General features: G+C 38.2%; 1 protein-coding gene across 2 annotated transcripts in view; it reads right to left on the bottom strand.

Annotated features, from left to right (window-relative positions):
• Nucleotides 1-23,170, bottom strand: part of SMARCC1 (SWI/SNF related, matrix associated, actin dependent regulator of chromatin subfamily c member 1) — a 99,321-nt gene that overhangs the window by 62,827 nt on the left and 13,324 nt on the right. The window contains exons 3-14 of one of the 2 annotated variants that reach the window (XM_064505619.1): nucleotides 22,455-22,540; nucleotides 21,070-21,096; nucleotides 18,708-18,789; nucleotides 17,586-17,678; nucleotides 13,983-14,052; nucleotides 11,431-11,500; nucleotides 9,760-9,835; nucleotides 7,221-7,346; nucleotides 6,411-6,529; nucleotides 4,940-5,064; nucleotides 4,037-4,096; nucleotides 3,344-3,381 (exon numbers count right to left, since the gene is read on the bottom strand). In XM_064505619.1, coding sequence (XP_064361689.1) covers nucleotides 3,344-3,381; nucleotides 4,037-4,096; nucleotides 4,940-5,064; nucleotides 6,411-6,529; nucleotides 7,221-7,346; nucleotides 9,760-9,835; nucleotides 11,431-11,500; nucleotides 13,983-14,052; nucleotides 17,586-17,678; nucleotides 18,708-18,789; nucleotides 21,070-21,096; nucleotides 22,455-22,540 — 972 coding nt within the window. The remainder of the gene's footprint in view (nucleotides 1-3,343; nucleotides 3,382-4,036; nucleotides 4,097-4,939; nucleotides 5,065-6,410; nucleotides 6,530-7,220; nucleotides 7,347-9,759; nucleotides 9,836-11,430; nucleotides 11,501-13,982; nucleotides 14,053-17,585; nucleotides 17,679-18,707; nucleotides 18,790-21,069; nucleotides 21,097-22,454; nucleotides 22,541-23,170) is intronic. The other variant, XM_064505621.1, reaches the window with a different exon arrangement.

Here is a 23,170-nt window from a genome sequence, read left to right as displayed (position 1 = left end):
ACACTTGTCAGCTGTTAGAGTTTTTTTTCTGAAAAAGTACTTCTGGCTACCCTAAATTCTTGCTTAGATAAACTCACTTCAATCAGTCTTAAAGCTGGTCCTGGGTGTTTCACTCTAGTGGTGAAGACACAGCAAGTTCAAATTGTAACTGCGTGTATTCTTGTACTTGCTTCCACTTGGAAGGTGGAAGTACCCATGAGTTTGCTTGTGTTTGACAGCTTCTCTCTGCTTGGACTTGGTTCTTCCTGAAGGGGAATAATAATGGCAGTATACCCCCACTTATTTGTAGGGCTAGAATGGGTACTGAGGCATGGCATGAACTGGTAATAATCTTGTGTGGCGTAAGGCGCATCCCCTCTCATTCTTAGAGCAGACTTGGGCAGTAGGAAATATTTTAACATTGACAGTAGTTATCACTGCGTATTTAATCACCATCCATTAATATGAGTGAGAAAAACTGCACCTGCCAAAGCTAACATTTCGAGTGCTAATAGGACATTAATGTTATTATCTCCTTGCTTAGAAAGTGTCAAGCAAACATGTCCCCGACACTTCAGAAGGCAGTGAAATCCATCAGTGACACTCTACTTAATCAAGGACAAAAAAAGTTTGAAACCTGAAAAATAAGACAGCTAAGAGAGGTACTATTAAGCAATAAATGGATTTATTTTTACCAGTGTAAGTGTGCTCTGAGGTGGCCTGTGGGAGTCTATTTTCTGCTTAACAGGCAGGTTTGCAAAGACCTAAATACGATTACTTCTTAAGATACATGAACAGCTTCAGAATCGGTGTCTCCATTCAGTCCAGTGGAACAATAACACACTCCACTCTTACAACATTGTAAAGGGATTCCTTTGTGTTCAGTGGGGGGATTTAGGAAGGAATTTGGAAGGTATTCTAGATCTGAGGCAAAAGCTCCAAGATCATGCTGGATAAAGACTGATGGATGTCATCCATATATCCTATATGGCATGCCAGGTCTGAAGTCACCAACTCTTCTAGCAGAGGTAATACTGAGGTATCCTTTCAATAGAGATGACAGAAGGAATAGTTTTAGCAGTGATTAGGAGTGTTTTGTTAAGCCAGGGAAAAAGGTTTGGTGGTGGGTGCAGAAGAAAAGAATATGAGGTTCTTAAGTTTCAATACTGTCCAGAGCAGAAATATAGTTAAAAATCTGAGCAGGCTGGTAGGGTGCTATAGTAGCTACTAGGTAAGCATTTTACATACAGCTAGAGAAAGGAGACAGTTCAAGACGGCAGAAGCTATCATTAGGCAACCCCAGTAAAGAAATTCTTCTACTATCCTGAACAGGCTACTGTAGCAAATGATCCAATTTTGCAGACATCTCAGAGGAAGAGATCTTCAGAGAGATGACAATGCTAACTTGTGAACTGTCCAGTGAAGTAAAACTAGGTCCAGGCACAACATCTGATATCGGTTTTAAGAGAATTCAAAATATAGTCTCTTAAGTTAGTGAGTTGATATGGAGGTGAAGACTCATCTTACTTGAGTCAATAACATTCTATAGAGTTTTCCACTTAATCAGCCTAAAGATTAACGTGTACAAATGAGCAGCCACTACAGCTAGGATCTCAGTAAAAAACAAACAGGGCTGCAAAGAAACCAGTGAATGAAATTTTATAAGATTTCCAGGCAGAGGACGAATCTTTGTTCACTCCTGCTGCTTCATGATAGAAGCCTTCCGTGTACTCTGCCTGTTCTTCTGCAGCTTGAGATCCACCACAAGTTCTCTTCCAGATCCCAAAAGATAAAGACATAGAGGTAGCATAAGAAAAGGGCCAGGACATGATACAGACTGCATAAGAAACTCTCAGCTGCTATTTGAAGAGCGCTGGTTTTGTAACAATCCTCACCTGAGAGTCTGAGCTGCTCTCTTTTAGAGGGGCAAGAGACAAAAGCGTTTCCAAAAAACAGATAGTAAAAAGCCAGTTCATTATCCCATAGAATGGCATTAAGGCTTCTGAGAGGCTTTCAACGTACGTTTAGGGTAAATCCCTGCAATGGCTTACATTCTTAGTCCTGCAGCCTGAAGATAAAAATATTCATTGATGAACTGTAGTCAAATGCTGTTAAAGCTTGGACACTGAGTATGGATATGCTTTGTTAGTTATACAAGGTGGACAAACCCTGTATGCTAGAAATACAACAGATCCCAGGAACTGTAACAGAGAGGACAGATGTTTCCTTGGGAGACTGCTAGTAATACAGTAAATACAAGATGTTCTGAGATGAAAGCAAACAAAACTGATGAATGGGTCACATGCATTAATAGCTTAAAGAAGTCATTCCTTGCCCACTGAAAGCTAAGACTGCATCAGCAGAGATTCTTGTGAACAGTATGCAGTGGCAATTTCTAAAGCTTTCACTGGCTCAAGTTTTTTGCCCAATTCTAACAAAGAGCAATACTTGACCTCCATATGCTACCATAGGTAGCTCAACATATAATGCCCTCCTTTGATTGAATCACTAATCTAGCCAGATTTCAAGAGAAACAAAAGAGACCGTTAAAAATAATGCAGTCCCTAAAGAAAGATCTTAAGAGTCTTTGATACCAACCAAGTACTGTTTTGGGAAACTGAATTCCCCTAAAGACAACACGGAATTGTTCTAAATCTCTTTAGTGAGCTGACAATAGCTATTAAGAAAATAAGTCTTTCCTCTCTTAATCCCCTTAACTTCCAACACCCTTCTCTCAAACTACATTTGCTAAAGAGAGAAACAGATGAAGGGCAAAAAAAACCCAGTTTGGTACAGAACATTTCTGAAAATACATATGCAAATCAGATGTATGAGCTGAAATCTAGTAAAATTAGAAGTCCATCAGCATGGAGAGAAAGTCAGTTTTTCTTAACAGATGCGCGCAACTAAGAACACATCCAAGCATCTATGTCTACGCAGGCCTGCAAGTGTACGAACCTAACATAGATGTGATCTTTTCTTATCTGCACAATCAGAGAAGCTGTTAAAAATAGATCCTGGCATACAAACAATGCAATTCTATTAAAATGATCAGGAACCCTGCCTAGGGTTCAGATTTAGTTCTGAAACCTAAAGAAAGAGAGTAACTTTTCAAAAGTCAAGCAAAATATTTTGCATCTGTCTCCTTGTCCTCATTTTTAATGTACTAGATTCAAAAATGCATAGTAATCTCACTTTCATTTTTTTAAGCTACAAAGGGTAAAACTTTTAAAATAACAAAAAACATACCCACCAGCGACCAATTTAATTTTATACACTACTGAACATTACTGTTGTAAGCTTCTGAATCAACATGATCTCAGTTTCTACCAAGCTCAGCTCAGCACTGAATGACTGTTGTTACCTTTCCTCCAGTTGTCACTGTCTCCTCATCCTGTTCATCTGAAAGGTAAAAACAGACAATTAAACTAATAAAATGCATCTGATTACTCATAAGCCTTTCTAATAATACAACTGCTTAATCAGAAAGGATATTTGTTGTGGGAGGGAAGCGAGGAGGAAAGTAAAATGGACAGCACATGATTAAGACAATCCCATCTTTATGCAGGCACTCAACTATCCCAGACAAGGGAACAGATAAGAACTGGAATACAGACTAAGGATAATTAGAATTTTTCAGCACTTGGGAATCATAATTAATTACTGCCTGGCCCAGTGCCCTAGATGTAGTCTTGCATAATAGGATATGGGAGACTAGTTTAGATCTCTTATGCCAAAAGCTTAGCAAAGCTCAGGGAACCTGTGATTTACCCTGACTCCCAGTAGGAAGCGGGGGGAGGGAGGGAGGGAGGCGGCGGGGGGGGGAAGAGTCTTCCAGGAAAGAGCTTACGTCACTTTAAAAAAAGCAAAAGATGCCTAACGAGGAACAGATCCTCAAAAGGGAACAGAGTCAGTTCATTTCACCTGGGATGCATACAGAAACTGAAAAAATTAAATAAAGGGCTGGAATTACAAATTCTTTTTAAGATGGAGAGATTTAAAAATATTTATTCTATTATCTGCAAACATGACTTCACTATAAGACACTTTCTTTTACCTAGGTCTGCTACTGTTCCTCCTTTCACAGGCGTGTTTTCACTGTCTTTCTTTGGGTTCACTATGAAAGAAAGCAAGGTTGAAATTCTGATCAGTAACCTAACAAGATACAATTATCACAGAATCTAGCACACAACAGCTTGCATTTACTATCTTACAAATAAACAGCTGGTTATTTTGTTGGTCATATCTTTGCAGGTCAAAGGATTTCATCTGGTCTATGCAGCCTCAGTACAACAGATCATTTGTTTGGTTTCTCTGCAACTTCAACTCTGAACACACTGCAGTCTTTATTCATGCATTTAGCGGACCAAATACTGTGCTTCTCCCACCTGCACATTTAACAACTCTTACATGTCTTGCACGCAAGTTCAAAACAGGTAAAATTAAACAGTGTGACACCCAAAATAGTTTGGTGTCAGGGACCGACAAAGAGGAATTACATTATACTTCTGACTTTTTACTTAACAGATATTGCATAGATAAACACTTTTCTGAAAAGGATTAAGAACTGAATGCATTAGGCATGTTGCCAGAGTTTCCACTAATTTGATCTGGTTATCTTGGGTACTTGACAACGCTATCCTTTTGCTCCAGAAAACTCCATACTACAAAATGACATGATCTTAGCAAGCAAGAGCAAGCCTAAAATAGGCATAACTAAACATTTAAGTGGATTTTCATAAGTGTATTTCAAAAACATAAAAGAAGGTGAATCTGTTACCCTTCTTAGCACAGTGGTCAAATTCGAATTCTTGACTAGTTAAAATTTAGATGGGAACAGATCATCCCACCCCAAAGCCACAGAGTATTCCAAGGCTTTGATAAAACACATGCATATTTTCACTATGCTGTTTAAGCAATTGTTTTAACACTCAAAAAATGCAGTCTAGACATATTTTACCATTTTTGGGAAGTACCACTTCTTCTATGTTGGGAACTGGTGTGGGGTCCTCCATGTCCTTAGTAAGATCTTCTTGTTCATCTTCTTCTTTCTGCCCTCTCCTTTTCCCATATAAGGCTGCTTGTCTAAAACAGATAATACACAAAGTCTCTGGCAGCTGCAACTGTCACAAGGTTCTCATCTTGACTTTGTCTTCATCAGATCTCAGGTTTAAAGAATTGGTTCAAAATACTTTTACAACAGCAAGAGTGCTGTAGAAAATGGTGCTGGCATGTTAAGGAAAAAGCTTCTCTGAATATTATTAAGATGAAGCAACATTTAAGAGAAGGCTAGTGAGCACCTTTTGCACTCTAATCAGATTCCAACACAGAAGTACCTCTCAATTTCAAATAAATAACCGTCTTTTCCCATTGTTTCAACACTACAGAGCAACGCTGTATAAATTAATTCCAACTCAAAGCTGTCTCCGATATGTTGGCAGCACTTGCATACTAGTGAGATTCAATGGATTAGTGCTTCACCTACATTTGTCCTTAAAGTTTCAATAAGGGCACCTGCTGCGTAAAACAGTAGAGGCAACAGAGCATTTCAAGACATGCCCTTTCTTTAAAGAAAAAGTTGTCTTAGACAATCTAGTTTGCCAAGGAGGCCATTCTGGGAACAAAGGCAGAATGACCTAAGCCTCTACCTATAGAGTCTAAGACTTAACATTTCAGACAGAAACAAACAAACACACACCACACCACACAATAATTCTGATGATGAATTTCCAGTCCTATTTTATTAAGTCCCCACAAACTACCGTGTTAAACAATACCTGTTTTTTTAGTTTTAGAAAATAAGCTTCCCTCTGTATCCACACACAAACCCCATTAATTAAAAGCTTTTTTTCCCCCTCTATCGTCCATAAGCCTTTTAAAAAAGATCAAGCTAACACCAAATGAAAAAAAATAAAAAACAACCCTAAAAAACCACCCTTATTTTAGGCCACCTGTAATTAACAAATGCTACTCTGTTACAAAGTCACATCTGAGAAGTGGGCTTTAAAAATGCCTAGATATGTAGGCAAAAAAAAAACCTTTTCAATTAAATGCAGTGATTTACAGGGCTTTAAAAAGTGTGTATGTACTACATGCTTGCACTAACAGAAGTAAATGAGTCTGAATTATTTTAGAAGCAGTAGTGCAACTTTTCACTTGACAAGCTCTACTCTCAATGCAGTAATGAGAACCCTGTCATCGAGACACAGGTAATGTGATGACTTGCACCAGATTCTCCTCCACCTGCAGGCAATAAGTTTCTACAGCAGAACAGAGAAATTAAGCATACTGCACTAACAACATCACACAAATTACTGCAGAAATAATTATACCACTGCAATCTAAGGTGAGGCAAGTGAAAAAGGAGAGACCTTTCCACAAGCAGTTCTTCAAGCGAAATTAACCTCATCTTCCATGAGTTAGACACTCACCCTTTCTTCCCTGTCTTTTTTCTCGATTCCACCGGAGTGGGAGGAGGAGAGGGAGAATGCTTTCTCTTCCTTGTACTTGCCGCCGCCTTCCTGTCTCTCCTCTCTGGACTACGTACAGGCTGTTAGAGAAGTGAAGTTATTAGCCCATCCCAAATACTACAGTTGTTAAAACTCATTAGGTTGCAGTCTTCCTTAATACATCCTACAACAAAGGGGCTAAATGCAATAATATCACACCGAGCACCACATTCAGCTCCAGAATACTTCCATTTGTTAATGTGGGATGCCTTAAGTTTTCTATAGCCATCCCTTAGCTGTTGCTATGGCTATCTACTGTGCTCTTAAAACAGCGTGATTCAAATACTAACTTCTGACTTTAGTCCATCCACCAGGATTTCCCAGGGAGTAGCCTGACTTCAAATAAAAATGAATGTGTTTACAGAGTCCTAACTTCCTGCATTGGGAGGAATACAAAAATTAGTCTCAACAAGTATTTTGATTCAGAGAATTTGGAAACCAAAAATTAACTGTTTCTGTTTAACATGCCACATGCTTTCATTTGTGACAAAGCACAGAGTGGGTATTATCTCTTATGTCGGGGGCAGGAGGGGATCAAAAGACACAATTATGCTTCTGGATAAAAGACAGACATGTCAGAAGAAAATTAAACCAGACTGTGTTATCATGGATACTTGAGACACTGTTCAACTAGCCTAATTTTAGCAGCGTTGAGCCCCAGAATTGATTTTCACAGAGATAAAGAATATTAAAGTATTAACAGGTCACTCATTAAGCAGAGAAGCACCTTACCTCTTCATTTTTCATGGAGATTCTCTGTCGAAAACTCACTGATTTCCTGTTCTCATCTACCTCGTAATCCTCTTCATTCATCCACTCATTGAATATGTCTGTGTCCAAAATCCACTTGGCATGAACCTAAAGAACAGACGGGCATATCAACATGCTGATGTTTTTGGAGAGAGAGAGAACCACAAAACCACACTCCACAACAGACCTAGTAAGATGAAGGAAATATTTGCAATTTGGTCACAAAGGTCTGAAGTTCTGAGTATCTCATAATGGTTTCACATATAATATATATAGTTGATATAATAAATGAGATTAGGTCCATATAATGCAATGCACTAAAGGATGAATACACCCATAATAAGTCTACCAAATTCTATGCTGGTTCTTCAGTTCTTTTAAGCCTTCTGAGGTGTGAGGTTAGTTCTCACAGCCAGGACAATGGCTCTGCATTAGAAGTGTACAGCATCCAAAGATTTTGAAAATTACCACCAAAGTCTTTCAAGTACAAGACAGATCACCTTAGCAAGTATACTTTGACACAAACAAAATATTCCAAAAAAAATAGGAAGCCTTGAAAAGAAAGGATTTACCATGTTGACTTAGTAAAATATCCATCTTCGAATAAAGTTCTAGTTTACACAGCCGAACAACTGAACAAGAAAAATTGATTCTTGAACTTCAGTACTACGTATATACAAAAAGCATGTGTTCTGGTTATTCATCAAAAGCTACTCATTGCAGGTAGCTATTTAACAGAAATCAAATTGTTCTCTGACCTGAATTGCCCTTTTAACTCTCCTATTCAGATCAGCAACCGAGACACAGAACAACATTGCGTGTTATGTATAAAAGAGCAAGTCCAATAATAGGACAATAAAGTAAAATTTAGTACTGTTTGATAACTATTTTGTATTGTTTTCTTGCAATGAATGAAATCAGAAAGACAAACCATTCTGCTACAAAGAAAACAAGTCGTGTAAAGAATCTAAATAAAGCTGCCATTGTTGGTCTGAGCGCTCAAGCGTTCTACAGACGGAGAAATGCCGATTCCTTTTTCATCGCTACGACATCAGCTAAAAACAGCGTTCCCATTCAAATTGAACCTTTCCAAATAAGAAGAGTGAGCTATGACACCCTGGGATTCTGAAATCAGCTGCAGGTTTTCTTAGACATTCACGTTGGTTCTGACTCTAGTGACAGCTGCATTTCACACACACTTTCTTTTTTTAAGCCGTCTCAGTGCATTTGGCAAATTTAGTCAAATCAAGAAATTTGAACTGTGCACTGTTCTAAGAGCATACAGAAACTGGCTTTTACATCAGGACCGAGCCAAGACAAACCAACTCAAGAGCTTCACGTACCAGTGTGAACACGGAGCTGGGGTGGTGGGGTGAGGGGGCAGGACTTGGCAGCAAAACTGAGCTGAGGTTTGGCTGACAATACCTGAAAGTGCTGGCAATAAGTTGCCTTTACAAATTTCAAAGAGAATAGCAAGATTTCAATTGTACCACAGACTTTAAAATTCAGATTTGTTCTTCTAAAGAAGCTAATACTTTGGCCATTTCTATATTGTAGCAAGTTTTTTTTCCCCTCTCAGATACTACTTTCTAGGAAAGGGTTGCTTTAAAAAAAAATTATACACTTTTCAAATGGAACTTAACAGCTTCAGCCATGAAGTGATTCAATTTCACATCACTGAAGCAGCCATAGGAAAAATGAAAGCCGTTTAACAAAGAGCTAGATGGCACTGGATATTAGTCCACAGCAGCAAGTAAAACCCAGCTCAACCTAGGATTGCCATGGCATTTCATCCCAGGAAAAAAACAAAAGAGATCCTAAAATTTTCTATTAAAACAAGATTTGTAATCTTAAAAGCCATCTCTTCAAGTTGTAAACAAAATACTGATTTGATGTCAACATGACAGCAGACTACCAAACATAATTCTTCCTCCAGAACTTTGAAAAAATGTTCCAGTAGAGCCTTTACGAACTTCTGAACACCAGCAGTGCAAGCTGTCGAAGTCGCATCACAGCGGGACGGAGCAGGCAGGTAAAGGCTCCAGACTGCCTGGAGTTTTCTAAGTAGATTATTTTCTCTAACAACATTGTTTCAAAAATATCATGAAGATAAGGTATCTTCCCCACTTCCTCTCCTTAAGCAGTGTATAACACCATCCTGCCCAAATAATGAGTTACCAGGTTTCACCTCAGAGATGGCTGCATTTCAACAGTAGGGAAAGGAGCTACCTTTAATATGAAACACGTAAGTCAAGCCAAAATAATCACCAATTATTTTGTCATTAACAGGGATGCATTATTCTCCCCTTTTCACTGACAAAAATGTTTTTCAAGGGTATAATTCCCCAATCCAAAGAAGTGTTTTAGACAGTTTCATTACAGCCTTAAAAATATCATTCTGCTTTTCCATATATATGGAAATACAGCTATTGATATGCAGCACTTTAAAACATCTATCTAGTAGCACCTGAGGATGAGATATACCACAGTAAATCTGGGGAACTGTTAGAGAGAGACTTACCTTCCATGGCTTTTCAGGAATTGGAGGATCCTCAATTTCAGCATCTATTTCATTAGCATGAACCCAAGTGTCATAGCTGTGAGAAAAGTCATGAAAAAACAAAATTGGTACCCTCGGTTGTTCATCCAGATTACCAGCAGGAATATTCATTCAGCAATTTTAACAATCTGATCATACTGCTGGGATAGAATAGCAAGGTGTTCTCCACTCAGTGGAAAGTTAAATAAAGAAATAATGACCGTTTTCTGCTAGAGAAATAGGTTTTTTTTTTTCTTTAAACACATTGAAATTGAAGGGTCCAAAGCATCTAATGTACATTTAGAACTTTCTGAAGTCAGAAACCATCTTAGTGAAACCAGCTCCAGCTTGAAATTACACATCTAGTCTTTAGATTCAGGGGTACATACACAACTTTTGGGTCACCTCTTCAAACTGTGGTTTTATGCTAAGTTGTTCCCATTCTCATGGGTGTAAAGTGAGAGGTACTGGGCTCTTAGGAGAAAGGAGTAGGCATCCTCTCCTACAAAACCTATTGCTGGAATGTAATTAATAGATGGATTCTCACTTTTCCACATCCTATTCCCCCAAAAGCCTATCTGTAAATAATAAGAATCTGCACTCAGTAACATTAAGAGCCAAAACACCTTGTAATCAACTCCAGACACATATTAAGTGACTTAATCAAGTCATAAACAGGAAAAGATGGGTATATAGCATTTTTTCCTGTTTTCATCAATATTTATAAATAAATATATAAAACACACAGATTCAACATACAAATCTGATAATTGATATGATGGAAAAATATTTAGTTATTCATCCATATGAACAGAGAAACTTAAGTGCGATTGTTGTTTGCGCTCTTCCACTGAAAAATACATATGGCTCCCAAGAATTCTGTGCATGTGCAGCAGAGCAGATTTTTGTCCCCTGAAAAGACTGTTTAAATAGAAGTCAGTGCTGAGTTTTCAGTCTTTTGTGTTTCCATAGTCTGGGCTCAGAAACCAGTTATTACAAACACACGTAAATTACTAAGGGTACATAAGCTACCTTTTAACAACTTCAGAAAACTAAAGACAGCTTTCTCAAATATGCTTGCAGCAGTCACTTGCGCTTGACTGAAGGCAACCCGTGGAGTGAAGTCTCTCTCCTTCATTGAACAAAGTCCTACCAGATGATTAAAGACTACTCGTTTGGCTTTAAAGTTTTATTAGCTTAATGGAAAGGCTCACTCCAACTTTGGTGGTCTGGTTCAGTTTGCAGCCCTGTTAGTAGATCTGCAGAAAAGTGCACTCCTTTCCTAACCTCACCCACCTGCCAGTATCATAAGCAGGTACAAATATTTCAGTTATTTTATTTCTTTATATACTACTTAAGTCTTTTACCAAGTCTTGGACACTATAAAAAAACAGCAGCAATACAAAGTCATGCAGTGGTTATATTCCATAAGACCAACTCTGCTTGTTTCATAATATAAACACTGATATACAATCATTCAGAAACAAAACAAAAGGAATGCAGTACTGTGTACTCAGGTTAAATAAGACTCAATAAGCTAAAGGAATAGCCTGAGGATATGGATTGGCCTACTTGCAAGTTTTAATTAACGCTTCTCCTCCAACAAACTTTAGCAAGATGTGAGATACGCTCTCTTCCCCCACCTTTCTTTACCTGTCTGGGAAAAAACCCCAGTGTACCAGCACCTGCTTGTCTTTTTTCATCACAGGTCTCAACCATTCATCTGCAAAGGGGAAAAAGATCTAACATCAGGTTCAGCAGACTGTGAAACAATTTAAACACTATTTTGCATTTCCATAGTTAACCGCAAGGTTATTGCAATCATCTTTGTTTAAAGTGTAGAGTGGCCTGACCCGTTTAGTAAAAGAAATTTGCCTGCATTATCTTTGCCACATTTAAAACAGGCATGTGCTCTGCCAGTACACTGCACAGATGTTATATCAGTAAAATCACTTTAATGCTAAAATCATTTCCATCCTTGGTGATATACTGATAACCTAACTCACTCAAGTTTAAGATCCAGTAGGGTTTGAAACAGTCATCTGTTTCTCAACAGACCCAAAACCAGAAGCAAAAGCACAGTTTCTGGCTGACAGGTGGAAACATTGGAAACACTTTTCTACCAGCTCATGTTGTCCTACCACATCTCCCAAGTGCTCTGGCTCCTCGGGCCCGGACCTCGTAACGGGGTAAAGGAAATCCTCCAAGATGGCATTCAGTAAAGACAACAAAAATGTGGAAAGAGAGAGGTCCTCCAGTCCTTTGGGACAAATACTTTTAATCACTGTATAACTGAAAAGTCTAAATTTCTCCCAAAATGTGTTCTTGTCAGCTGGTAGGTCTCTCCCCTCTCTCTTTCTGTATTCTGCTCAGAGTTCTGAATCACCTCAGTAACCTCTCTTACTGGTTTACACTTATTCCACAGGACCGTTTTCCCACTATTAAATTCTACTCTTAACAGGTTATTAAAAAGACAAAATAAAAAGTTCTGAAGGAAGAATTTCGGAGGGGGGAGTGGGGAAGAGAAGGGAGTGAAACTGACTTTACTACAATACTTCCAAGAGACCCACGGCCTGGTGAGGCTTCGATTTCAACTGTCTTCTGTCACACCACTGTTGATAAGAACTTCAAGTTAACACAGGCCTACTGAGCAACGCTGGTATTTTGCTAACATTGCAATAAAGTGCAAGTTCAGCTTCACTGGTGTTTTAAAGTTGATTTTGTTTTCAAACTGCACCTCTGAGATAATGCAACAACCTACCCCTCCAAATCAAATCCATCTTTCCTCAATTCAACAACAAAGGGGGAGAAAGAGCACAGTTTGAGAATATTGCCCAAAGTGGGACTAGAAGAGGAAGATCCAGAGGATTTGAAGCTGTATAATACTACACTCCTTGAATTCGTGGCTGTTGTCTCATCTTAGCATAATCAGGGATTAAAGAGAGCTCTCTAGCACACCCACATGCTCATTGAACATAAGACAGATAGGACCCACTGTGTTTAATTTTTTCCCAAAAAGTTGAAGTGGTTAAAATTAAATACACATCTGTGAGTAGGCCTTATATTCCCAGAAGTACAGAACATATATAGACAAGCACCAGAGGACAAACAATCCACCATCATTCCCATATGGAAGCGAATACTTCCATCTAGTGGAGATCAGATGCCAGGGCATAACAGAAAAATCTTAAGTTATGTCAGTGAAGTTAAGACTCAGCAACAATGATCCACTAGACAATAATAGCTTAACAGCTCAGTTTCACTGCAGTTGCTGTAACTGTTAAGCTGCTTTTGTGGAAGCTATGTACTTCATAGAGAGGTAGATTTCATTATAATTACGCCAACCACCTCACTTTTTCAAATCTACTTGTTATTACATTCATCATTGCCTGAGGTTTGACAAGGTAGATAGACCAGTTTTCGCAGTCTGTCACCTGGAAAGAGCAGAGCATGGCAGAAGGAGTTTTCATTTATTTTTAGCACCTGTGCTACGTATCATACATCTAGTTGACTCCTAGTAGTGTCTCCCAATAAGACAAACGCTGCAATACTCAACATTTTGACCTATTCTTACACACTTGCAATTCCTTCTCAAATTATTACTGCGTTACTTCAATTCACTCATGAAATCCCAATGCTTAACTTGGTATCGATTCCAATTTTATGGCTCGCATACCTAAAAATAAGGGGTCAATATAAAATACTGGGAAACACCAAGGAAGAAAAAAAGAAAAAATCCACAATGGAAACTTTAGTTTTAAGCCCCCTAACTTTCATTACCCATCCTTTCAAATTTTTTATCTAAGTTAATTTCTTCTTTATTTCTTCCAGACCTTTAGCTTTGTTCCCCTCCAGCCTGTAAGTTACTTGGGGCATCTATCAACTTTGTATAATGCTGAAATCTCTATTCCGCAATAACAACTAACATCTCAACCTCCCATCCAACCACTGAAGAATATTAGTGTTACACATCTTTCCAGAAAATGTTATACCTATTAAAAAATTGGAATATTATACCAGATAGTTAGAAGCAGGACACAGTGAATTTATTTGCAGTTGTTAATCCTAGAAATACTTTTTAAGTGGATCTCAGAAGCAGGCTGAGTACAGTCTGTGTGAAAGCTCCCATAGGTGCTAAAGGAATTTTCTTACAAGATTACTTCCACTTAAGGAAAAAAAAAACCCCACACAGAAAGCAACTTTACCATCATCCAGTGAGGTAGGACTTGGATAAACATGGTGGGTAGCCTTTGACTTCTCTTCAGTTACTGTTCCCTGTGGGGAAGATGGAAGGAGAAAAGAAACACTGCATTAGAAACCTTCAGCACATCAAAACACTCCCTTAAGCCTCTCCATTGTTTCTTTTCATCCACAGCCCAGGCAACCTAGAAATATTCAAGGTTGATTTTCAATGCAACAACTAAGAATACCATCTCTGAAAAGTGACAGAAAAAGGCAATTATCTTAAGAGACTGCTCACAAGCTACTTTGTCTTCTCTTGCCCTTTTCAGTTCAAATCCTTCCTCCTTCTGGTTCCTTCTGCCCCATTTCTCTATGCATGTCTTTAACTATCAATTCATCCAAGTCTACTCGTGAATATTTTATAAGAAAGCATCTCTAACATCTTTTCCACTAAGTACATAATTTGATCCAAACCAATTCCTGAATATTATAACCTATGTAATATAAAGACTAATTAATAGGAACTAGAAGTGGCTGTATTGAATTGGTCATCCTTAGTATTTAAGAAAGTCTATATAAAGGCAAAGTAGAAAACCCTGTCCTGGGTGGAGGGGGAAGCCTCCTAAATCATAAAAAAAATGGGGGGGGGGGGGGGAAATCAATAACACTAACCTCACATAACCATTTGTCAAATATTCAAATAAGAGCACACTTTCTCTTCAGGTTGATTTAGGACAAATTTTTTTGGACCTATGAGAGGTAACAAGTATACTTTTCATGCTTATGGAGATGCCACAAACAATGGTATATAAAGCAACTTCTCTACATATGAATGTAGGCCATAATTATATTCTGGCTGGACCTATGTCATCATAGAATAAAATTCTGCTATAATTAGATACCTGTTACATAAGTACCTAATACTAGATACCTGTTAAGTACATAATACTGCTTCATGCGGTCAATTAAAAACTCTGTACTTCCCTCACACTGAAAACCATCAGGATTCTCCCACATGCTGTGGGAGACATATGTATATAGGGACACCTCTAGTCTCTATATGGACAGAGTCTTTTCCAAGGATTTTCCAAGGAGCAGAATTTCATAGATTTAAAGCCTGCAAATTCTTCTCCAGAGGAGGAGTTATGTTTTGAAATAAGTTTGTGTGAAAATGTTGTACACAATTTATATTCCATAAATATTTGACAGATTTATTTAAAGGACTTAACAGTTCACGGGACAAGTTAGAAGAAAAAATCTGTGAACAACTTATTTGGAAGACAGCCACCAGCATCAAAAGGAAGGAAGTTGATAAAAAAAGAAAAAAGGCCTTTTTATTTTTAAATATGTCCAAAGTTGACACTAGCCACTGCGCTGGGGTAAGGGATACGTTATTCCTCTGCATAGACTGCAGTCAGGACAGCTAGGACTTGGAAACACTAGAGAAGCGTGTTCTAGTTACTAGGGATGGGGCAGGACGAAGATGAGATTACAACGGGTAAAAATCAAGACAATGAGCTAGCACAGGTATCAACGCAAGAACATGACGAGAATCCAGACAGGATAAAGGGGGGAAAAAAAAACCATACAGAGTTAAGAACAATTTATATTTTCAATTCTTCACATCTCTTTTAAAGAAGGCAGTTTTGTCCTTAAAGTCTCTCAAATCATTCATGGATACACCATGCTTTGACTACAGAAAAAATTCCTAAATTTATGAAGGAAAAACTGAATCAGTAACCCTAATTTAAGCAATAGTAAGCATCCTTATTCAGCTGAATAATTAAAGAGTAACTGATGAAAAATTACACAACTATAAAATTGAGATTATGGTTCATAATCATAACACAGGAAACATCTAATCTGGAAAAGAAACCATTTGCTTTCGCTATAGCAGTGAATTATTATAACAGAAAAGGCTACGAGACCATCTCGCTCAGTAATTTGATAAGTAGCTTCCATGATTTATAGAGGGGAATAAAAGGAGCATTGTGTGGCCAGCTGTGGGACAAGTGCTGCACTGCACTTCGATGAAAATAACATTCTGTGACAAAAAAAGTCACCAGATGGTACCTGCCTGAGGAGCAGATTCACAGATCAGTGGAAAATACATAAAATATATCATTAACATTACTTAAGAGATCTTTTGATTCAAAAAAATAGAAAGGATCTTTAGTATATTTTTTATAAAAGGCATTTTACAACCTATTAATGTAACATGGAAACAAAAAGACTTTGAGAGTTTCCAGGTCATTTAACACAGTTGTCCTTTTCCTTGCATCACTGTTTTCAAAGTCGTTTTAACTTCCTCTAAGCATCTACTCTTACACAGCCTATAACAGGTAGTAATCACTTTACAGCTCTCATCCGGAGCCAGTTCTTGACTCGGTTTTACCCATCAAAATTAGAGTTCACATTCCAAAACATTTATTTCAAAAGAAGTAAAAAGGGCATTTACATTTTTAAGAGAGGGAAGCTATTAATCCTGTTCAAGCCATCATAAACTGAACAGAACATCTGAGTTTGGAAGGGACCTTTAGAGATTGTCCAGTCCAACCCCCTGCTCCAGCAGGGTCATATAGAGCACGTTGCCCAGGACCCTGTCCAGGAGGCTTCTGAACATCTCCAAGGATGGAGACTCCACAACCTCTCTGGGCAGCCTGTGCCAGTGCTCAGTCACCCTCCCAGGAAAAACGTGTTTTTCCTTACGTTCAGTTTGTGCCCGATGCCTCTTGTCCTGTCACTGGGCACCACTGAGAATAGCCTGGCCCCATCCTCTTTACACCCTCCTGCATTGATTAAATCCTCCCATCCTTCTTTTCTCCATGCTCAACAGCCCCAGCTCTCTCAGCCTCTCATATGAGGGACGCTCCAGTCCCTTCATCATCTCAGTAGCCCTTCACTGGACTCACTCCTGTAGCTCCATGTCTCTCTTGTACTGGTGAGCCCAAAACTGGAACCAGTACTCCAGGTGTAACTGGAGCTGCTACTCCAGCAGGTCAGCCCCCCAAATTATTCAGTAATAAATAAGCTCCCAAAGTCATTGGTAGATTAAATTACAACAACAAGAGGTTGATTCTCCTGGAAATATTCTCATCATCTAATAAGCAAGAGATTTCTGTTCAACACAAGGAAGAAAAAAAGCAAGTAAATACAGTAAAAAAAAAAAGTAGTGATTATTTTAAGAACAAAATTACTTTATGCAGCTTGTTCCCACATATCTGGAATAGCTGTATTACACACTACCTTCTTTGGCCTGAGATTTTGACAGACTGCAAGCTTTGTTTTAAATTAGCATGCATTCTTCTGCAGCATTAAATCAGCTAGGGCCCAAAGCCAACTCATTGAGACAGCATAAAACTCATTCTGATTACTACTTTACGCTTAATAGCAATTTTAGATCTACTTTTAGAACAAGCAGAGTTATGCTTCAATTTCCACGTAAAGATAACTAATAATGGCATTTTACAAATGATGAACTTGGGGTCTTAAGTGATTTGTTCCTGCTGTCTTGTGTTGCCAGACACAATCCAAATGCAACTGGTAAGTTGAAGGCAAACAAATCCACTTTATTTTACTTTGAAGACAACTGATAAAACGTTTAAGATATGCTATACAATAGTTACCTGGTGACGTTTGACAATGTCCTTCAATTTATTAGCCAACTTCAATTCTATATCTGGAATGAGGTAGATGGTTGGTCTACTCAGACAATTGTTCTAGAGCAAAGAATAGGAAGTTAAGTAAGAAACCAGTAGGACACCTGTGACTTCATCAGAAAAAATCCTATATTCAGACATTGGTAGTGAAAAAGCTCAAAATGAACTAGACATGTCAACTTGCGATACGGCACACTACTTCTGGCTCCAGAAATGCCCAAGACAACAATTCCCTTGCACATCTCCCCATTACATCGTCTTGTGCTGTGGTTCCTTCTCGCCTCTGCAAATCTACTGTTAGCACTGCCAGAAACATTAAAAAGAGTGAAGGGAACTTGACCTAGTGTAGCTGTTCTTATGTTTTTGCTTTCACAACATCTTTAATGAAAATCATGCCTTTGAAATCAAAGTACTTTGGACATGTCCTAGAAGACTTCCCATGAAAAGGAATTTAAGTCCCCTGTGCGTCAAGGTCCAAATCAGAATCTGTCCTATTGTACCGATGTGCAGATTCTTGCATTTCTAGGATAGTGACAGCTATCCATTCATTTTATTTTGGGCCTTAACATGTGCTTAATTACATATTAAAAAAAAGGTTTTTAATAAAATAGTATTATTGCTTTTCACTGTGCTTTCTCCTATTTCCATTTTTGACATGCACCAGAAACTTCCATCTTGAATATATTATACACACTGACCTTGGTTTTAGAGTCAGAGAAAAATACTCTTTTTCACACACAGAAGTAAAAACATCTACATTTTAACTTGAAGTTAGACTCCATTCAGCTGCTACCTACTATCTTCTGGCAATAATTCCATAGTTCAGACAAGACAAGTAAGAGTTTAGCATGTCTCCCAATCAGAAAAAATAGTCAAATCCACTAAAAAGCTGAAAGTCTGCAGAAAGTCAATAACCAAATGGGTATGTCCAGAACCAGTTAGTCAATGCTAAAGGTGGTACTGCCAAAGCAACACTGAGACACTGGGAATGCATCATCCTACCTAGTGAATCATTTTCCCCAAGCATGTGCAGGGGGGGCATATGAGAGAGAGGGAGAAACCAGATGTTTTTGGATACAAGTTTCTTGCCTGCACTAGTGTTTTCTCAATGTTCATGAACATCTCCACATTTCGATCCATTCGGGATGGATTCTGCAGGTCAAACCTCCGCCTGTTGAGGAAAGTGATTCAAAAATATTAAAGAATTCAACTTTCCTACATTCCATAGTAAAGAAGCTTTCATGTTTCACACAAAAAACAGTTGACTGTAGTAGCTACATAAGAACATTCAGTATAGTAACACTTAAAGCACAATCTCAAATATAGTTTTACTCCACTTGGCAGCCCTCCTAAGCACGAATATCACAATACCAATCAACAAATGCAACCAATTTGTCAATTGGAAAAATGAAGGTTGAAATTCTCCAACAAAACCCTGTGGCAGGGCTGTGCACTTCACAACGGTCACACAGGATAATTAAATGAAAACACTCAGATGCCCAAGATGGATTTCAACAACCACAGGAAATAACACATGAGCAAGTGTTCATGTTTCTCTTATTATTAATAGCACCCATTCGTCAGTCCCAGATCCTAATCCAGGAAGAACACAGCAATGCATTTTCCCCTGTGATTTTCTAAACCACACATATATTTATTTGAGAACAAGCCATCCCCCACACAGCATATATGTAGCTAATAATCCTTGTATGCATTTTATGATTGTCTTTACTGGGTACTTTGGTAAGTTCTCTACTTCACCGATAAGAGTAATGAAAATTTCAAACTAACAATGCACGTCTAAGCACCTATCATGAATGATGGGGAAAAAACCCAACATCTTCTACTTTCTACTGGGGAAGGGAGTAGGACAAAAGCCCTCCAAAAAGCAGGCTGCCGCACCCATGTGAAAGCCACACACATTCAGAAGTCATGGATGAATCAACTCAATTAAGCATTTGAACAGCATCCCTTAAGAACCTGAAAGATTAGGACAGTAATGGCAAATGACTGGCATCAGTGCTAAATTCAGCTCCTGCAGGTATCTGAATTAGCACTATCACACAGATTCACAGTCACTAGCGAGGGGTAAACAGCACTGCAGGTGCCTCTGGAATTGAGCTGGTCCTGACCTTTAATGATTCAGCCTTTTCCCCAGCAAGATCTATTCAGATAATCAGGTTGCTGGCTCCTAGAAGACACCGCCTCGTGCACTTCTATACCTCAAAAGTTTTGGAAAAAAGCTGCCAAAATACTCTGATAACGCTCTTAACTGGGGCACTGAGTCAGTGTTCAGGAGTGGCAATACAAGCAGAAGGGATTTCAGCATATAAAAGTCACAAGCACTCTTGGCATTTAGCACCATGAAAGAACGTGCATGTAATTACTGTGGAGTGACTGCTGTGCTTTAAGTTAATATCTCAACTTACCCTGCAAGACTTTATTCCTGTGCCCATATCTTAATGATAATTTCTTTTAAACATGAGCTTGTTTCCAGTAACACATCAAATCAATTTTTACAGTTTATAAATATACAATGAAGGTAAATCAAAGCAAGATTGATTTTTAGTCACAAAGCCCATTACCACACAACTGTAATATCACATTAACATTATACTAAGTTAAACAAAGACACTTCAGCTGAGACCACCATGTTTCCCTTCATTTGAAACTCTATAGCGTTTTCAAAACGAAGTTGCCCAAATAGATGGTTCTACATAAATATGCTCTGGTGTTGTGCATCACTAGCATCATTCGCTATTAGTGAATGGCTGTTTCTGCAATTAGCGGTCTCTATCTTCAAGCAGTGTTACAGATTCCTCCCTCCACCCTAATGACCTGGCAAACAAGGTAATATTCTGCTGTATTTATTAGATTCATCTTTCAATTTTTAAAAGAAAGTCATGATCTCTCTAAATAGTGGTTGTGCGTGTTGAAGATTTTCTATATTGACTTCTAGCGGTAGGACAAGTCATCAAGAAGTCTGTCAGCTCACTGCACAACACAAAAGAGATACATTTTTAATATATTAATACATTATTAAGGTATTTTACATCTATAATACATAGGATTTTAACATTCAAGATCAGGTGATCTCTCCCCAGTATTCATACATTGACAGCTTCATAGTGTGTTCAAAACGCATGCTACTCAAGTAGATGTAATAAAGTTTCAAGGTTGAATATAAACACCAAATATATGCAAATAAGTATAGCTATACATTCCCCCATGATTTTGCCTGCTCTTGAATCCCATAATCTAAGAGAAGCATGTCAATATATTAAGAAACAGCACTTCGTAGTAGCCTATCTGGATAAAACAACAGCACTAACTCTTCCAGTTCCTGGTTTAACTGATGCCCTCTAACAGGTTTTAGCAAACAACTATTTGAATTGCAGTGATAGACAAGGTATGTCCAGGTGCACTGGATAAGTGCATTTTTCAGACATACCTATTATGACGAGGAAACGTACTTCTCCTATAAGACAGATCATTCACAAACAGGTTAAGCAAGAGTGACAATGCATACCATTAAAAAAAAAAAAAATCATGTTTCAGGCAAAACACCACATATTATTTGTTTGAGTCAGTGAAGGATACATTCCAAGCTCTAAGTCTGAACCTCAGAGTTAAATTCAAGTATTACTTCCCTCTACATCCCACATGCACAAACACAAGACACTACCCACTAGTTTTGAGGAATCAGCAAGAGAGTGAGAAGAGAGGAGGCAGCCATACATCTGAGCTTCGCTCTCAAGTTTCAACGACTGAAAACTTAATTTGTTTGGAAAAAAGTGGGAATGCTTAAATATCATGAAGCAGGAGCCATTGAACTCTACTACCTTTACAGCAAATGGGTAGCAAGACACTCCTGAACAATATGGCACACGGAACATTACAAGCAGGTATCATGTCCTGGATGATAGCAGTGTCAGAGTAAGAAAAAAGACTTCTGACAGCAGTCACTCATACTAGCTCTCTGATTACTTCCACCTCATATATCCAATTAGCTGATATGAGTACAAATAACTCCTAAAAAAAACAACCATACTAAATTTTTTGCCTTTTAATTTGCTCTTGCGGGTCACAGAAACATATCCAATTCCAGGAACGCTGTTACAGATCAACAACGTGAGAACAGGAACTATTCAAATAGCTGTACAAGAACAGTCACTGCTTACTTTTAGCTAATGACTTTTCATCCTCAAACTTTTTCCAATGTTCTCGAATATAGTAATTTATGATACTGCCCTCTTGGGAACAGGATTATAACTTAGAAACACACAAGTCATAACACTACTGGGATGTGACATGAGTAGCTGTAATATCAGTATCAGTAGCTACATGGGCAATGTTTCTACACTATTTACACCTCATTTGTGGAGGCCAATAAGCAACTGAATACTTAATATTTACTAGTAGCTATGCTATGCTTGGTATTTTCCCAGTAGTAACTAAATCCTTATACTTGATACAACAACAAAGATTTCCATCTTACAGACAGCAGAGATTCTAAGATACTGGTTAGTTTGCTTGGCCATACAGCAAATAAATGGCAAAAAAAGTCTCAAGTTTGTAATCTAATTCCCAGCCTGGAGGCTCAAGAGCTCAAACTTGGACAACTTATCTTTAAAGCTGGGGGTGAGCGGGGTGTCTCTCAAAAAAAAGCTACCATGAGCAAAACAGGGAGGGGGAAAAAAAAAAAATCTCCTCTTCCCATCTCCAACTCCCTTGCCTACCCAATTCTCCAGAAAGTATTAACTTTAAGTAGTTTGCATAGGCATTTCATGTGTTTAATTTCATGCAAAAAGTGTATAAATCAAAGTGAAAACTTACCAGCCCTGTTCATTCTTATATTTGTAAGCAGCACCAAGAATGTGACATAATGTACCTCCAGCTTTGAAATCCATGAAGCACTTTGCCTGAAACCAAAAAGAAAAGTGAAAACAGTGAAATTCACTTCTACGTAATCATTAACAAGTGTGTCTTCACATTGATTGCAGTCAGCAGTTTTAGACATCTGACTTATCAAACGCATAGTTTAGTTTTCAGAGAATCACTTCATAGCTTTATGTTCTCCTTTCAAAACATTTCAAGAACAAGATTAAGTTCAAGTGGATTTCTTCATGTATGCAAGCAGATATCAACCTGAAACATCTGAAGCTATTAGTCCTTTCTTCTATGAATATTTGGAGAAAAAAAAATAACTTCCACAACTATAAAGAAACACAAATCAGAGCTGCCCTTTGAACATCCATTTTGCAGTAAATTAAAATGAGAATCTTAGCAATCAGTTAAGAACGTCTTAACCTATATCGAACAGACAAAAACAAATCAGTAGAAATGAAGAACTAGGAGCAACAGTGAATAAGGAACCCAGGTTTTAAAGATTTCCATTCACTTCCCTCCTCCACCATAATAAACATTTCAGTTTGTGAGGATCTGAAGAGATCACTGTGCAGATCTACCCTAAAACGCTCAAATCAAATAATTTCTTTACCTTACTATTCAGACAGTACAGCCAAGCCACATATTAGTAAACGTGCCCTCAG

Source organism: Dromaius novaehollandiae, chromosome 2 (genome assembly GCF_036370855.1).
Source record: "Dromaius novaehollandiae isolate bDroNov1 chromosome 2, bDroNov1.hap1, whole genome shotgun sequence".
NCBI classification, from domain to species: domain Eukaryota; kingdom Metazoa; phylum Chordata; class Aves; order Casuariiformes; family Dromaiidae; genus Dromaius; species Dromaius novaehollandiae.
This window is presented reverse-complemented; position numbering and strand designations above follow the sequence as displayed.